Below are 15923 nucleotides of genomic sequence, written 5' to 3' on the forward strand. Positions count from 1 at the left end.
ATAATAGTTTGTAACAGTAGTTTTATTAATTTAACAGGATCGAAAACAAAAATAAATTCCAATCCGGATTGGAATATCCAAATATTCTCATCACTAATGGGATTTATTAGTTCCTATTAGTCAGGTAGGAGGTAAGTACCTAACCGGACACTTTAGATATCCGGATTTCAGTTCCGTTTTTAATTACCTAGTTAGTGCTATATTAACTTTTAAAAATAAACGAATTACCTTAAATTACCTTTTAACGGGTTCCGCGTAGTTCTAACCCTGTGCTAACATTTGTGTTTGTCAATTCTATAAAATTGACTGAAAATGCTATTTGTTTGAATACTAACGGTTATACTATGCAATATTTTTTTTTTCGATGGTGTGATTATTTAATAGGGCTCGCGATATTTATTAATACTGAGATAGATATTTCAAATTTGGTTGGTAACCTAACCAAACCGTTTGAAATAGGTTTTTGTCCATTCTGTCTATTTCGGTTTGTGATATTTTAATAATACTTGCTGTACAATAATTGTAAAATAATTACGTTATTTTATTATTGTAAAAAAACAAGATTGTTTTGTAAGTTGTTGTGGTTTTACTTGTATTAATATGACACTAATAACCTCATAGTTCAAGTACTCCAAAATAATTATTATTTTAGACATGTTGACCGAATTTGTATTTAATGCGCATCAAAAGGCTCGGAGCCCTAAGGTTACAGCTTGCATAGCCTATAGTTATAAATGCAATTCCCCTGCCCCTGGAGAAGTTCTGGATCCTACTCTGGATGACATTATTGTATCGGAAACAGAACTTGAATTTTCAATTATTATCGGACAATCTCGAATGATTGTATGTAATGTGCGCATTTCTACAGCGAACAAATTGCAACGATTTTGATACTGCACACAGAAGGTTGTCGGCATTCGGTGGATTGAAACAACAACAAAAAAAAAAACTGAACACTCAAGGAGTGTGAACTTTTTGTTTGGATAGCGAATAATGTGGCGAGCTTGAAAACACAACTGTTTAAATGGAAAAGCGCCTGGTCGAGGTGGGGCATAATACGCATAGGGCATGACTACTGTTGGGTATAATAGCAACAAATTAACAGCCTTCCGCAGGTCGTGGGTACAATCATCATTTTCATAGCAGTAACACAACAGCCATAAAGTCGAACGTTGATCGGCTGTGCAATATTTTATTACTTTTTAACATATTTTTTATTATAAATAAACTTATTCCATAAATATATGTATATATATTTGTATCATTGTAAAATATTTTAATAGATTTACACAAATCTAGCCAGCGTGATCAGCGTGTTTCCATTATACTTAATTAATTCCTTCGAATTCGACTGGTTTTTTTTTTTCAAAAAAAATTTCCATTTTGTTTTTGATCAGTTTTATTGCTCAGTTAAAGTTATCGAAAATCCACCGGGTTTGTCGCTAACGGTTGCAAAATGTTCTCTACCATCCGGACACTTTAACTGAATACAAAGTAAGTTTTTATTGATTAAATTTATTGTGGTCTATTAACAATTAGCTGTACTGAAGTTCGCCATAAACAGGTTTTCGATGAGACTTGCCCGCATAAATTAGGTTGTTCAAATGTATTTAAAAGGACGCGACGCTGCTTTTTTTTCGGCCGGTGTAGAACTTATTGTTTATCTACCGTCAGTGGCTTCTGGAATTTGGTCGACGGATTTAGCACAATGTTTTTGACAACCTGAAAAAAATCATGACACCGAATTTGTCTATATATTTTATGTTTAGTCCTTATTAAACGCGTTTATTTGTAATACTGTGATATACCGAGTTAAGTCGAGTGATCGCGTTTATGTTGTGAGGTACAATTAATAATTAACTGTTATTCGAGCGAGATAACCGTACCCGATTATGTAACCGCAAAACGATGCGAGTGTCAAATTGGGACAGGATCCGCTATGAATAACGATATTACATATGTATATATCGATCATACAACAACATAATAAACCAAATCCGTTGTACGAGATCAACGTGTCGGCAATAACGCAGGTCGGAGATCCAACAGATGCCTCAAACTAATATCACGGTTTAATCCGTAACCTAACCTAACCTAACCTCCTTTTAAGACCAGATTGTAGGTTTTATTTCTAAAGTATTGTTAACGCTTCGGAAAGAACTCGATCGTCGGCCTTATGGCTAAGCGTTTTAGCCGAAAAGTCGCTGTGAAAAAAAAAATATAATAATTATTTCGAGAACGGTATGAGTATGTCATTTTATCAAACAATAATAATAATAATTAATAATCAATGGTGCTTGCAGAAGGATGTAATCGCGCAAAACACTTTCACTTCTCATTGTTTTAATATTATGCTAAATTGTCGGTGAAAAAAAGCGTTCCGTTGACTGTATATTGTCACGAAAAAAGACGAGTTTACCGAAATTAGTCAGGTCTATTAATATAAAAGGTTTACATAGATTTTAAGCGTTACAATAATAATTATTTTGGGAAGAACGATAATTGCGCCTAAAAAATCCTTGAAATTTTTTGCCGAATGACTGACATTTTCAATAGGTTACCGACATGAAATACCTAGTGTAATAAATACTAATTATTATTCAAATTTTTCTAATGAAAGGTTGTACCTACCTATTTTTTGTTTATGAATAACCGCACGTATTATGTAGAATTTTTTCTTTCATATTTAAATATATTCGTATGCGGACGACTAAAGAAATTTAACGTTGCCTCGATTTTTTTTTTTTAGAAATATTTTAATAGACTTTTTCTAACAAAAGTGTTTTATAATCGGCACTTTTTAGATAATAATAATGTTTTACTAATGTTTTCCTATCTTGGAAACTGAATGATTGAATTTAGGTATACATTTATCGAAATGGCAACGTTCGATAAAATAAACGTGAAACAATATCAAAACGTTTGAAAATTTACAAGAAACGCTTTGTGAAATTAATAATTTTTATCTAGAAGGCGTTTTATTTTTCTGTATAAAAATAATATGTGATTATTTGCGATAACGCAAAAAAGGCCTTAGGTAATTGTCTTAACTGATTTCTCGGTTATAGCTCAATCACCGTGTTCTTACGTCATTGCAATTAAAAATGTACCAATTGAAATAATACATTGGAAAATCCGAGTTGGTTGATAATAAATTTGGTGCATAAATGAGCAAGATAACATAAAGAAATACTAAATGAAACTAGCTTTGAAAATTAATGTTGACAAATTGTCAAACTTCATTAGATATTTGAACTAAACTTGAGTTCTATTATTTTTGGCGTTTGTAGTTATATTAGGATAGGTTCTGTATTATTGAAAAATTTTTTTTAATTATCTTTTCTTATACAGAATTGGTACTTAAAAAAAACACTAGTTCTTCAGAATTAAGGAGCGTTTAGACCCTTCAAAATTCGTTCGTGCTGCCGAAGGATATTTTTGAAAACTCTATCTACAAATAATCTGTACATTAGGTTTTTAATACAACTATTGTATTTTACGTCTCATATGGTTTTGTTGGTTGCAAATTAACATTATTATTATATTTTTTGTGTCCTACTGTTGTGACACAAGACCCTTAAATTAGATATCGCGCAGTAAAATACGCAACAAATTAAAAAAAAGTTAAAATTAGTAAAAAAAAAAATGCACGAGTGGGTCAGTGATTTCAGACGTTGACCCCGTTATTATTTGTGTAAATGGTCAAGGCCTTTGAGTTTAAGTTACTCTTCTCGTACGGTTCAAAAACATTATCTTATCAATGAAAAAGCTGAGTATTAAAAACCCATAAACATGTGCATTGACACAAGTTGTTTTGGGTCAAAATATTTAAGTAAAAAACTTGATTTATTAATTCAATACTACTTACGGTGCATTCGGTCATAATGACTGTTGCACGTGCAAGGAATACTAGTAATACAGTTATGTGGATGTGGCATATGTATATTGTATAATCGGTTGAATGTACACTTAATATAATACCTCCTAGAGGCAATAATAATAATATAACACGTTTCATCGTTAAGTGGTCAGAAAACAGCATCCGTGACTATCGTTGCCGGAGCCACGCGTTTTTCAATTATTTCATCCACTTTAGATCTGTCTAACGGTCTAGTATTTTTGTTATTAATATTATTATTATTTATCATTATCATTATCATTATCATTATCATTATTGTAAAAATGGTATTGTTTCTGCAACGCGCCAAGCATATTGATCGACAGTGAGACTTTCTTATACATAGGAAAAAATGTATGTCTTGCAATGTCTGTAGACCTATATAAAAGATCTATAGACTAACGTTGCCGGTTAATTGTAAAAAAACTAGTTCACAAATTAGTAAAAAAACAAACATTTTTTTTTATCAGTGAAACGTAAATACGGACAGACAATCGTTAATATTAGGAAATCGGTCGGCCGTTTTTCCTCGAATCAAATCGGATTTGTTTTAATGAGCAAAAGTCAAAGCACAAAGGTTTAGGACACTTCGCCATTATAGCCAGTAGGATAAGCATATATTATGTTTACAGATATTGCTGTTAATTTAATTGAAGAAGGGACATGGGCCATCAAGGTCGTCAGGCATTTGGCAAAAAAGACAACTCGCTGTCAAGTCTGATATCTTTAACGACCATAATCTGTCGACGAATGGACTCTGCTCGGTTAAACATTTAACTACAACAGTATTGTGAATATGTATACCATATTATTATAGTGTACATTTTCCAGAATCCCTTCATTGTCCGTGTGTTCAATAACAAAATATAATCAGTAATAATATATTTTTTCACTCTCGTTAAAAACTTTAAAAATTTTAATAAACCATTTATTTTTAATAAGTTCATTAGTTCAAAAAAATAATAGTTTTAAACAAAACATTAATACTAATATAAACGTTATAATACTCATTATCTGGGACATACTTAATGCTTACATACATAGTCTAAATTGAACAAACTAGTGTTGTAATTATTTATATGTATAACCTCCTCCCCCTTTCATTCGTCCCAAAGATACAAACACCATTGTTATAATATTGTATTACTGATAATAGCAGTTAGTTGATTTTTTTTTTCAAACAGTCAGTAAATTTGCTTATATTTGTTAACCAGGACAGATTTGTTTGAGGTTTCACTTGTTTAGCAAAGAGATTTTTTTTTGTATAATAGTAAGTTCCGGCGGAGGTAGGTGTGCCCAACTCTAAGTCTAATTATTATTTTGATAGTAACTATACATTATGCACCGGAAGAGGACTTCTGTATTTTGATTTGCAAGTCATATAATTCGAAGGTGTAGATATTTTCAAGTTCAAATACAATAAATCATAATTATTTAATTACACATTTCCATAAGGTATAACTTTTAAGAAAACTTGAACTTTAAGGAAGTTGTGTTAATTCTTGAATTATTTTCCAGAATTCACAACAACTTAAATTGTTGACAATCTTTAATTGTTTTTAACATTTCTCGTTTACTCAATTGATGTATTATGATTTTCATTTCAATATAATGAATCGACGTTACCTAATTGTATTCACAGACAGAATAAAAAAAAAATTTGTTTTGGTCAAAACACTACAAAATTATAAACTGTGTTGCTACAAGATTTTTACAACCCGAATTTGTCGCTGAACAATCTGGCCTTAGATTTTTGTGTAACACACATATTATCGAGTAATGGGAATATCCGGATTTATCAAATTGAAATTTGATGGATTATCCAAATTTTAATTTTTTTACAAGTTAGAAATAAAATTATTATTGTTTTGATAAATGACAGTGTAGGTATTTACGTTTTGTGACGTATATATTGGTAGATTTATTATTTAACTTAAATTAAATGATCAAAAAAATTTTAAATCCGAATTTTAGTCCTCTTTACAAAACACAACATTTTGAAAATAGTATAAAACCTAGTTTTTTTATAACTCAAAAAGCGTTTTACACAAAATAAATAGCATTTTCCACAAAATCGAACTAGATTCGGATTTGACAAGAAAAGTTTACATCTATTATGATGGTTTATTTACGAGCACTATCTAACTCTTCATAATTTTTACTACTTAACATTTTTTTTTTAGAAGTACATCTGTATTGTTTCGACACTTGTACATACTCATAGGTATATATGTATACTATAAGGTAGAATGATTTCGTAAATGTTTGATTTCTATCAGTGAACAACCAGTGGATAAAACTATTATTTTAAAATACTGTTATATTGTATTTGGGACAAGGATGATGAAACGCTTATAATGTTAACGAACTTCTTCGCTTGAAAAAAAAAACGGTGTCGGGGTTCACATAATAAATAATAATATAATAATGCTGGGTGAGGTATTTTTTTGAGATTTTTATGATTTTTAAGATCTTAGAACAGTAATAATATTATATTGATGGTTTAAGGCTATTAATATTAGCAACTGTAGGTACATTGTACTGCAATAATTGTTCGTGTTTGTACTTAAACGCTATAGAAGATATATTTTGAGCTTGTGCGAAATTCGTAATTCGGCATTAACTATACGTGCACTGATCGACCTTGGAGTAAAGCGCGTTTTGTCGTTGGTGACCGTTGGTCGACCAACCGTGATTGATCATAATAATAATAATAACAACAAAAGATACTGCTCACGCGTAGCTTTAATATTATTTACATTCATTGATACCTAAAAGAAATCCTTGAGGCTGACGTGCATACCACGAGGCGCCTTAATTCGAATGAACGACACACGCCGCGATACCCAAGCTCAGCAGATCCCAAAAGGAAGTACATATTATTTTGCTCGGATGACACACTGCTGTTCATTGTGCTGAATTATATTCTATAACAATCCAAAGCAAGGGCGATGTTTCAGGTTTTCGATAAAGGGCAGAGGGGAGAAGATGTATTTGTTTAATACATTTTAAAATATCATATAATCCTACAATTTTATTATGTATTGAAGAAATAAGAAATTTGCTGACGGAAAATAGGGCATAACAAACAAAACGAAAAGTAAAGCGTATTTCTACCCTGGCAACTAAAGGGAATAAAATGGCCTATGACTTAAAGTTAAGTCCACTTTAAGTGACCTAGGTCCGGGCACAGGGAGGAATTATTGATAATTTTTCTGTCGCTTTCGGAACCGTCAAACGACAATAGTTTTATATTAGGTATAGTAACTACTAATTAGTATTGATTACAGCTGTGTGTTATTGATAATCGCACATGTGAAATGATTAATTAACGGCAAAAACAAATCAGTATAATGTGCACGTACCGTACCTAGTGGATACCTATATAGTATCCACACACGGACACTATATTATATTACATATTATGCTATTATCAATGATGGTACGAGGTCGGCTCTCATGGGCGACACAAACCGAAGAAGCGAAAGTCGAACACTATAAATAATTCATAATTACGAAATAATGGTGATTAGTGAATTTAGAATTAGTACTACAATCACAAGCTATTATCACAGGCCGCCACTTCTATACAATTGTACACAGCCGCAAACACACCAAAAACGCTATTGGTATTCAATAAACATCACAATTTTATTAACATTTAAATTAAGGGTTTTCGCTTATTTTCAATAATATAATAACGACAACTCCCAGTTTGTTTTTACCGAGAAAATATATCTCATTTTATTTACTTGGCGCTCGAAAAACTCAAATTAAATAGTAGATAAGAAAATTAATGCTTTTTAGATGTAAAAACTCTGTACCAGTCTCAGATTTTCCTAGGTGTGTTAGGCGAACCCGATTAAGACTGTTTTGTCAATAAATAAAACACGTTGAAATCAGCATAACTTTTAGTCAGAAAATTTATTTTTACAAGTTAAAGGTGTATTCTTGAACACAATATTCAGCTATAGTTAAATATTTTTGAATTTCGTAACACTATGAACTATGAAGTCGATTTTTGTTTGTATTCGAGAAGAAAATGCCATCTACTATTTTAAAATAAAAATGTCTTGAATATTTAAAAAATATTAATCGATTTTTAAACTATCAAATATCAATTTGATTAAACTGTAGAATAATTTATGAAATAATCTGTACTTATTGATATATATATATATATATATATATATATGTTTATTAAAAGCCATTATACAACCAAACATTTGATTCATTCATTCATATATATTTACATAAAACATATATGGTATTCAATCATATTTCTATTTCATAGTCCATCCTAATTCATTCATGCTTGTGATTTTAGTGTACCTTTTGTGTATTAAATTGAGTGAAATAAAATAATATTATTAGACCTTGAGTTAAATTTTTACAAACGCTTTACTAAAAAAACTAGTGATCGTCACTTGAATACACAACATTAGGATGTAAAATATATAATGTTGAATAAAATAATACTATTGGAACTCGTCGGATATTTTATATAATATAAAAAATTAAATGCACATTAAAGCAATTTAATAATTAGTAAATTTTAATACATTTGTAATCATAAACAATGTAGTGACCATTTAAGCATAGTCCATTATAATATCGTATCCGTTGATGTCTGTGTTCTGAAATATTGATGATGTATTTTGACGATTAACTTGGCCGCACTATTTTCAGATCTGCTAAGCTACTCGGTTTGTCGATAATGGTTTATACGTTGAAAAAAAAATTATGCAAAAGTACTTGAAATGATGTACTATGTTGGAAAAAACTGGAACACCTAAGTTGATAATATTAACCTAGGTAAATATATTTTAAAACACGAATATTAATTTAAGGACTGGCCAAACGCGTAGTTTGCATGGCATAATAAACTATATTATCTGACAGTGTACACCTGTATTAATCGACGGACGATGGCTGTTAACAAACGTCACAGCACAAAAAATATTTTTAATGTTTTTCTAACGCATTGCAGTGAGTTATTTTTCGCGCTACTCTATATTGTAACAATGACTAATAAAAAACAAATTGTATTTACCTTATATAGAGTGTAATAACACATGTATACGATTTTAAGTAATTCTAATCTCTTTTAAATGTTCAGTGTGAACGTTTCAACCCGTGACACGGGTAACCCGATAATATTTAGCTGTGGTTTAAGTTGATTGAAAAAAAAAATACCTAACCTTTTACTTTGCGTGGATTTTTAATTTTTTTTTGCAAGCCCGGTCCCAAATACTTTAATTTCTCTACTTTTTGTGTCATTTGCTCTTCAACCGTAACACATTACCTCATTACTAAACTTCAAATCTTTTGTTCTCTATTTTAGACCAATTCATTGTCTGCAATTCCGTTGCTGTAAATGAACTACTAACACTTCTGTACTCTCGTGCACTAATACTACATGATAAATAAGAAATGGTAGGTACTCGTCCCGGTTAACAGAAAATATTGCAAGCCGGCTGTTATAATAAGCCTCTGCATTTTTTTTTTTTATATTTGTTATTTGCCACAGTGGGCCGTAACTGGTTGTAGGTTAAACGTTTATACGCCTTTAAAAATACCTTAACAGTGTGATATAGAAAACATACCTATACGATTACTTATGGAAAAGCATAAGGAAGATTCAAAAGAGAACGTGAGAAATACCTACTATAATAATTCTGTTATTATTTTTATTACTTATTATTATAGGCAAGAAATGATTTGTCACCTGTACGTTATATGAAGAAGTGTGTCATAAGGTCACTGTACATGAGCTAGTGCTGTGGACCACTAACCTGTACCTTATTAATTGATTATAATTTTATGTTGCTGCAAGTCTATTGAATCGTTATGAGTATATATTTTTTTAACATGTTTATTATTTTCATTGACAATGTTGATTCTGCATAATATAGATAAGTGGAGTTTCACTTCAATGTCGTATTCATGATTCTTCCTCAGTACATAAATATTAATACTTATAAAATATATTTTAAAATTTATTCGTGGTCTTGGCACGAATCAGTCGTCGGCTAATGCACTGCAAACAAAGTAACCGATTGTTATGAATTTGGTTACTTACCACATCCTACTTAAATATAATACAAACTAAATATTCACGTTTATAAAATTACAGTTAATATTGAACCGTTAACATTATAATATTATCTGTTCGGGTTTAATTGAGTTTGAGTAATATTAAGTACACGCTTAATATTCTGATTCTTTCTTCGGATAGTGAAAAATTGAAAATAAATACAATTTTTGCGGTCAAAAGGTTCGACGTTCAAGTTGTATGTCAGTCGATTCTATACATCTTTTGTGTGTCGACGAAGGCTAGATCGTTTTAATAATAATAATCTATTTTAACACTAATGGTCTGGAGTCTAGACGAACAATAATTTAGGCGTAATCGTATTACTTACATTTTTAAATTGTATTTCATTAGTCATAATTTACGAACACGTCAAAAAGCCATTCAATAGGTCCCCTTAAACGGGGTAAGGGTTAAGCTAGACAAACGGTGCATGCGTTTAATCTTTATTATGCTTTCAGAAATCGCGGACCACGGCAATGTCGATGCTAAAGTTACAAAAATGAACTGCGATTGATTTGAGTGGGCCGTCGATCTCGGACAGACCTGCGAGAAAATGTCGTACGACAACGGCGCGGTGAAATGCGAGAAAGCAACCGTGTCGGACGACAACCACGAGACATGGAAAGCCATGAGCCTGATGTCCAAGGCTCAGTTCATGTTCAAACACTGCACGGTAGAGCCGATGATAGGCTGCTACATAGTGTCCAGCGTGCTGGCGTCGTTGGCCACGCAAAATTTGAACTTGCAGAAAGCGTGCAGAGTTAATCTAAGACTGAACGACACCATATGCTACGCGCTGGAAAACCGGGACACGGCGAGCTACGCCAAAGAAGAAGTGATGATCCAAGAGCTGGTGGCCGACATGATAATCTGGAAGACGTTCGTGCAGAGCAGTATACCGTCGGTTTTGATCATATTCATAGGCACGTGGAGCGACCGCAATCACAAGCGCAAGCCCTGCATGCTGATGCCCATCGTCGGCGAGTTCGTCACTTCCATCGGCCTGTTGGCTTGTACTTATTATTTTTACGAGCTGCCCATGGAAATCGCCGGTCTGGTCGAGTCCATCCCGCCCGCAATGACCGGCGGTTGGATGACCATGTTCATGGCCGTGTTCAGCTACGTTGGCGACGTGACCACGGTGAGTAGTACGGGCTGGGTCGGATGGTCCGAGTAATCGACAACAGCTGTTGTTATCGCACCATAATATCATCATATTATGTGTCGTTCATTGTAAAAGCGAATTATCTCCTTGTAGTTGAATGTAGGGGCAAAATAATACAAGTATTCAATCAGTGTTTTCTAATTTTTCATTTATTGGAATTGCTACAGCTCTTTTATAATGAAAAATAAGACTAAATGTGACTCCATTAAGTAAAAGTATGTATGTATATTTTTGAAAAATTTGGAGTTACACCACTTTTACAATGAACGGCCCATATAATTACTGTAGTAATCATCAGTATTGTTACATGCCGATTCCAGGTGAAAATGCGCACGCTCAGGATAGGAGTGGTGAACGTCTTCTGTTCCGTGGGAGTGCCCATAGGTACGGCTCTGTCCGGCATTCTGTATAGGGAAATCGGATTCTACGGGGTGTATGCCATAGCCACAGTGCTGTACGTGTTCAGCTTTGTTTATGGTATGGTGTTTATCAAAGAAGAACATCCGGACGTGAAAACCGAAACCAAACAACCGCCTTTGGACACGTCCTGCGTGTACTTGGTAAAAGACTTTTTCAGTCTGAGCCACATCAAGGAGGCCGTTCACGTGGCGTTCAAAGAAGGCAAACACAACAGGCGATTGCGGATTATTTCGCTAATGGTCGTCGTCATGGTAGTCATGGGACCGTTGCACGGTTTGTATACTAGACGTGATTTATTTTAGAAATGCGTACAAAACATACTTGTCTCGTTAACCTTATATTACAAAAAGCGACTAATAATTTAATACATACATAAAAGTAACGACTCTAATGATTTTTATTCCGAAATGTGCTGAATATAATGCTCGACTAGGGTTGAAAAGACTAAAAGCGACCGAATAAACAGCTTAGGTCTTAGCCCTTAAGTTATAGGTATCGATTGAATTTTAAATTTATAACAAATAGTTACAATTTCAATTTAATAAATTTAGTTGAGTATAACTATTACCTACATTAAAGCATTACAAAACGAAAACTTACCAAAACGGTTAATGTCGTAGAAGAAATATTTAAGGAAAATTAAACAGAATGTAAAATTTGTTGCTACTACATAAGCTATAAAGTTACTATACTCGTATACCTACTATCGGTCGTGAATAGAGAACTATTTGCAGTAGTTGTTATCAATATATTTTATAGTTTCGAGTTAAACGGAAATGTATTTATTCACGTGAAAAGAATAAAAAAAAAGTATCCAAATAACCATAGTATGTTCCTAATTATTACAATAACGACGGCCTTGAATAGTATAGCATTATACAATACTAATTATAATAACTCAACAGTTTCCGGTATTTATAAATATTGAAATCAAAGCTAAGCTTTTTCTCTATTACGAAACGTTTTCAAAATAAAAAATAACAACGTTCGGCGAATTATCAATATTTTATTTAATATTATTAATTGTCAAATTTAATATCAAAAGAAGAATACATTTCAATTTTCATCGACTCTTTTGTTTGAAAACAATAGTGTGTCTATGCTAATTACATTTTTATCATCGTTGTTATAACTTGCACATGTGCATCCTTGAAAATCCAGCAGGCGTTCACCTCGGGTTGCTTTTTGAAATATATGTCAACGCCTAAAATTTTTCTCCATAATATTGTCGTTAAACTGTAGGATAGCAATAACGGGTAAATTTAATATGTTTTGACCCGTACGTTAAAATCCAAACGCAAATGACAATAGCACTTCCTCGCAAGCCAAATAAGTGCGTCGCAATAATTTGTATTTGCCGGTAAACGTTGCAGGTGAAATGTCAGTCATGTATCTTTTCACTCGCGTACGATTCAACTGGGATGAAGTGGACTACAGTTTGTTTTCCACGTACTCGATGATCACCAACCTGATAGGTCAGTAGTAGCGGTTTTGTAGTTTGACAAAATGAAAAAAAAAAAAAAAAATTAAGACAAGTAACTTTCCTGCACTGACTTGTTGATTTGTTTTTAGGCACAATGTTTTCTGTCGGTGTGTTCAGTCACATGCTACAAATCGACGATGCCTTGATCGGATTCATGTCGTGCATGAGCAAAATCTTGGCTGGATTCGTCTACGCGTTCGCCACTACGGATTTCGTATTTTACTTGGGTTAGTAGTCGACCGCTATTGCACGTCATGTGTGTGTATCTAGTACGTTTTCCCAAGTAAATTATTTTTAAAAAAAAAACTGCGAATTTACCAATACAGGTCCGTTAGTGGATATCGTTAACGGCACATCGTTCATCGCAATGCGTTCAATCATTTCTAAACTCGTGCCGCCAGACGAACTAGGTATGTAATATCGTCGGCATGATTGTCAGTGATAAAATATATGAATACTCATATCAAACAACTCTTCACAGGCAAAGTAAACTCTCTGTACGGAGTTTGCGAAGCAATGGTGCCGTTGATATACGGTCCGATGTACAGTGCTGTTTACAAGGCTACACTGAAGACGGTGCCCGGCGCATTCTTCCTGCTGGGAGGTGCCTTAACTGCTCCAGCGGCGCTTATTTTCTTGTAAGTCAATTACGGATGTCGTCCATAACCCCCTTTTAGGTGTGAAGCTCTTGCCAAAAGTCCTTTTAACTTTTTCTTCTTTAGGTTCGGATAACGTACAATATTCGATTACAGTCTGTTTTTATAATAATATCAAGTTCGTCCGATTAAGGCGATTACATGCGGTCTATTTTTTTGCCGTTTTAGACCGTTTTGGTCCAGACAAAATTCGACTACTTACGACGGTTCGATTTCAACTCTGTTGAGACATACGTGATGTTGAGCAACTTTATTGGGCTATATGGGAAACAGATTTTTAATTTTTTTGGTTTTTTTTATGTAAAAAAATTGGCTTTTAATATTGAAAAAATTGCAAAATTAATTAATTTAACTACAAGAAATTGAAATTTTTAAATGAAAATTAGATTTCTACATAGCATAGTAAAGTAGCCAAAGAACTCGACAATTTTTGCAGATTTTAAGTTGAACCAGGTAGTCTAAATTTTGTCTGGCTTTTTGGTCTAAAATTAACCAAAATGGCTTTTACAAAACTCCTTAAAAACAGACCGACCGCTTACAATCCCCTTAATCCAAATCGCAATGAAAATAAGTAGATTTTTCCGAAGATATTAGATAGTATGTGATTTTGAAGCGTATAGTATGACTCCTTTAGAGATGGTAGTGCTGCATGTGATCGTCTAAAAAGTTGGTTTGTTCACGAAATTGTAGAAAACCAACAATTAAATTTCAAGAACGGTTCACAACTAAATGTACCTATTGGGAAAGTAATCTAGATTGACGGTCATCGTTGACGGGCGTTTTACATGCATCGAAATCAGAGGATGTGATTTTGAATAATTATTCGTTGGTTTCCATATTTCAGATGGATGTACAGCGAACACGTAAAAGAACGAAAGGCGAACGAAGCGGCAGCCAAGGAAGAAGAAAAGAAAACCGGAGTGTTACAAAAGAAAAACAGTTTGGACTTCAGGTTGGCGTCTCACGATTTCGACTTGAAGACAATACTAGACAGACGGACACAAAGTCACAGGGGTTCTGCTCAGTTCGCTAGTTTCGGTTTGGACAACATGGCTTTCCAAATCGAAGAGGAAGCGAGTAGGGCAAAGTAATTTATGGGTTTTTTCACTCACCAATACAGGTGGTTTTTATTCCTAATGTATCTGAGATTGCGTTCGCGTAATATAATAATTGTATTAATTGGTAATAGTATTCATACGAGTTGTGTCTGTACTTCAGTTTTAGCGTACCCACTAAATTGAATCAATACGGCACACAAATGCATTATGTATTTATATTTTAATTGTTTCTAATGTTACTATACTTAATAGTTTTTCCCAAATCAAAGTTGTGTTATGACTTATGCCTTTAAGTTACCCGTGCAGATACTATGATAATTTATTCGCACGACTAGAGTGTATAATAGGTGTGAAATTAGGTATTTGTTTCATATTATATATTTCCTGTGTATTATTTTTTTTTTAAATTAAGTTATTTTATTTCCATCCGTCAGAATGAATTATAAGTTTATAACTTATGAACCATTTATATATTTTAATCGTTAAAATGCGTACTTTCTTTGTTTAAATCTTTGAGAAACTAATCACCTAACGTGTCGGAATGAGATTTCGATTAAATAACAATCAATATTTTTAGGACATATGTACTTTTAAATTTTCAAAGGTAATATAATAGCAAATATTAGTTCCGAAATAGGCGATTAAAAACTGAAGAATTACATATAAAATTTAAAAGAAAATAATGTAAAATTTTAAAAAAATGCTGTTATATTTATATATTTGATACACTACAAACCATAAATTATGCAGGTTACAATTATTTATAATGAATAATAATTATTACCCACTATTTTTTATGATTCAATTTGTTTTCAGTTATTAATAATAATAAAACAACAATATTATAGTAATAACAGTAATTATAACCTACATAGTAATGCTACTAAAGATTAGTACTTCAACAATTATTACTGTATCAGAATAAAGCAATTTGTCAATTTATTACATTGTGATAAAACTGTGTGTCAAAACATTTTTTAGATAATTGTTTTGTAATTAAAAAACGTTATCGAAATGTTTTTCAAAAACATATTATTGGTTAACCATATAAGTAAGTTATATTGATATCAACGTTGAGAATGGGCGTGCAATGCTTTTGGACAACATAATTCATTTAAATGCACCAACGCTCTTTTTTGCATTCAA

At 32.5% G+C, this 15923-nt stretch overlaps 1 protein-coding gene across 2 annotated transcripts; it reads left to right on the plus strand.

Moving 5' to 3' along the window:
* The first annotated feature begins 1146 nt into the window (after positions 1-1146).
* LOC126834070 (solute carrier family 46 member 3-like) lies at positions 1147-15750 on the plus strand. 2 transcript variants are annotated; one of them, XM_050565706.1, is made up of 9 exons: positions 1147-1494; positions 8588-8713; positions 10454-11136; positions 11481-11853; positions 12954-13055; positions 13153-13290; positions 13390-13473; positions 13545-13701; positions 14564-15750. In XM_050565706.1, exons 3-9 carry the CDS (start codon positions 10549-10551, stop codon positions 14808-14810), a joined length of 1689 nt encoding a protein of 562 aa, XP_050421663.1. In that variant the 5' UTR covers positions 1147-1494; positions 8588-8713; positions 10454-10548; the 3' UTR covers positions 14811-15750. The 2 variants fall into 2 exon arrangements, with proteins under 2 accessions (XP_050421663.1, XP_050421662.1); XM_050565705.1 differs by lacking the exon at positions 8588-8713.
* The last annotated feature ends 173 nt before the right edge of the window (positions 15751-15923 follow it).

This window comes from Adelges cooleyi, unplaced genomic scaffold (genome assembly GCF_023614345.1).
Source record: "Adelges cooleyi isolate 19-005CV unplaced genomic scaffold, UGA_ACOO_1.1 ACOO_flye_CR_arks_rails_tigmint_CR_PRNA_21, whole genome shotgun sequence".
NCBI lineage: Eukaryota > Metazoa > Arthropoda > Insecta > Hemiptera > Adelgidae > Adelges > Adelges cooleyi.

Bases quoted from the DNA above. Each gene is read 5' to 3' on its own strand.
- LOC126834070 (XM_050565706.1), top strand. From the start codon at position 10,549: ATGTCGTACGACAACGGCGCGGTGAAATGCGAGAAAGCAACCGTGTCG. The intron at 11,137-11,480 runs GTGAGTAGTACG...TGCCGATTCCAG, and splicing joins ACGTTGGCGACGTGACCACG to GTGAAAATGCGCACGCTCAG. The intron at 13,474-13,544 runs GTATGTAATATC...AACTCTTCACAG, and splicing joins CGTGCCGCCAGACGAACTAG to GCAAAGTAAACTCTCTGTAC.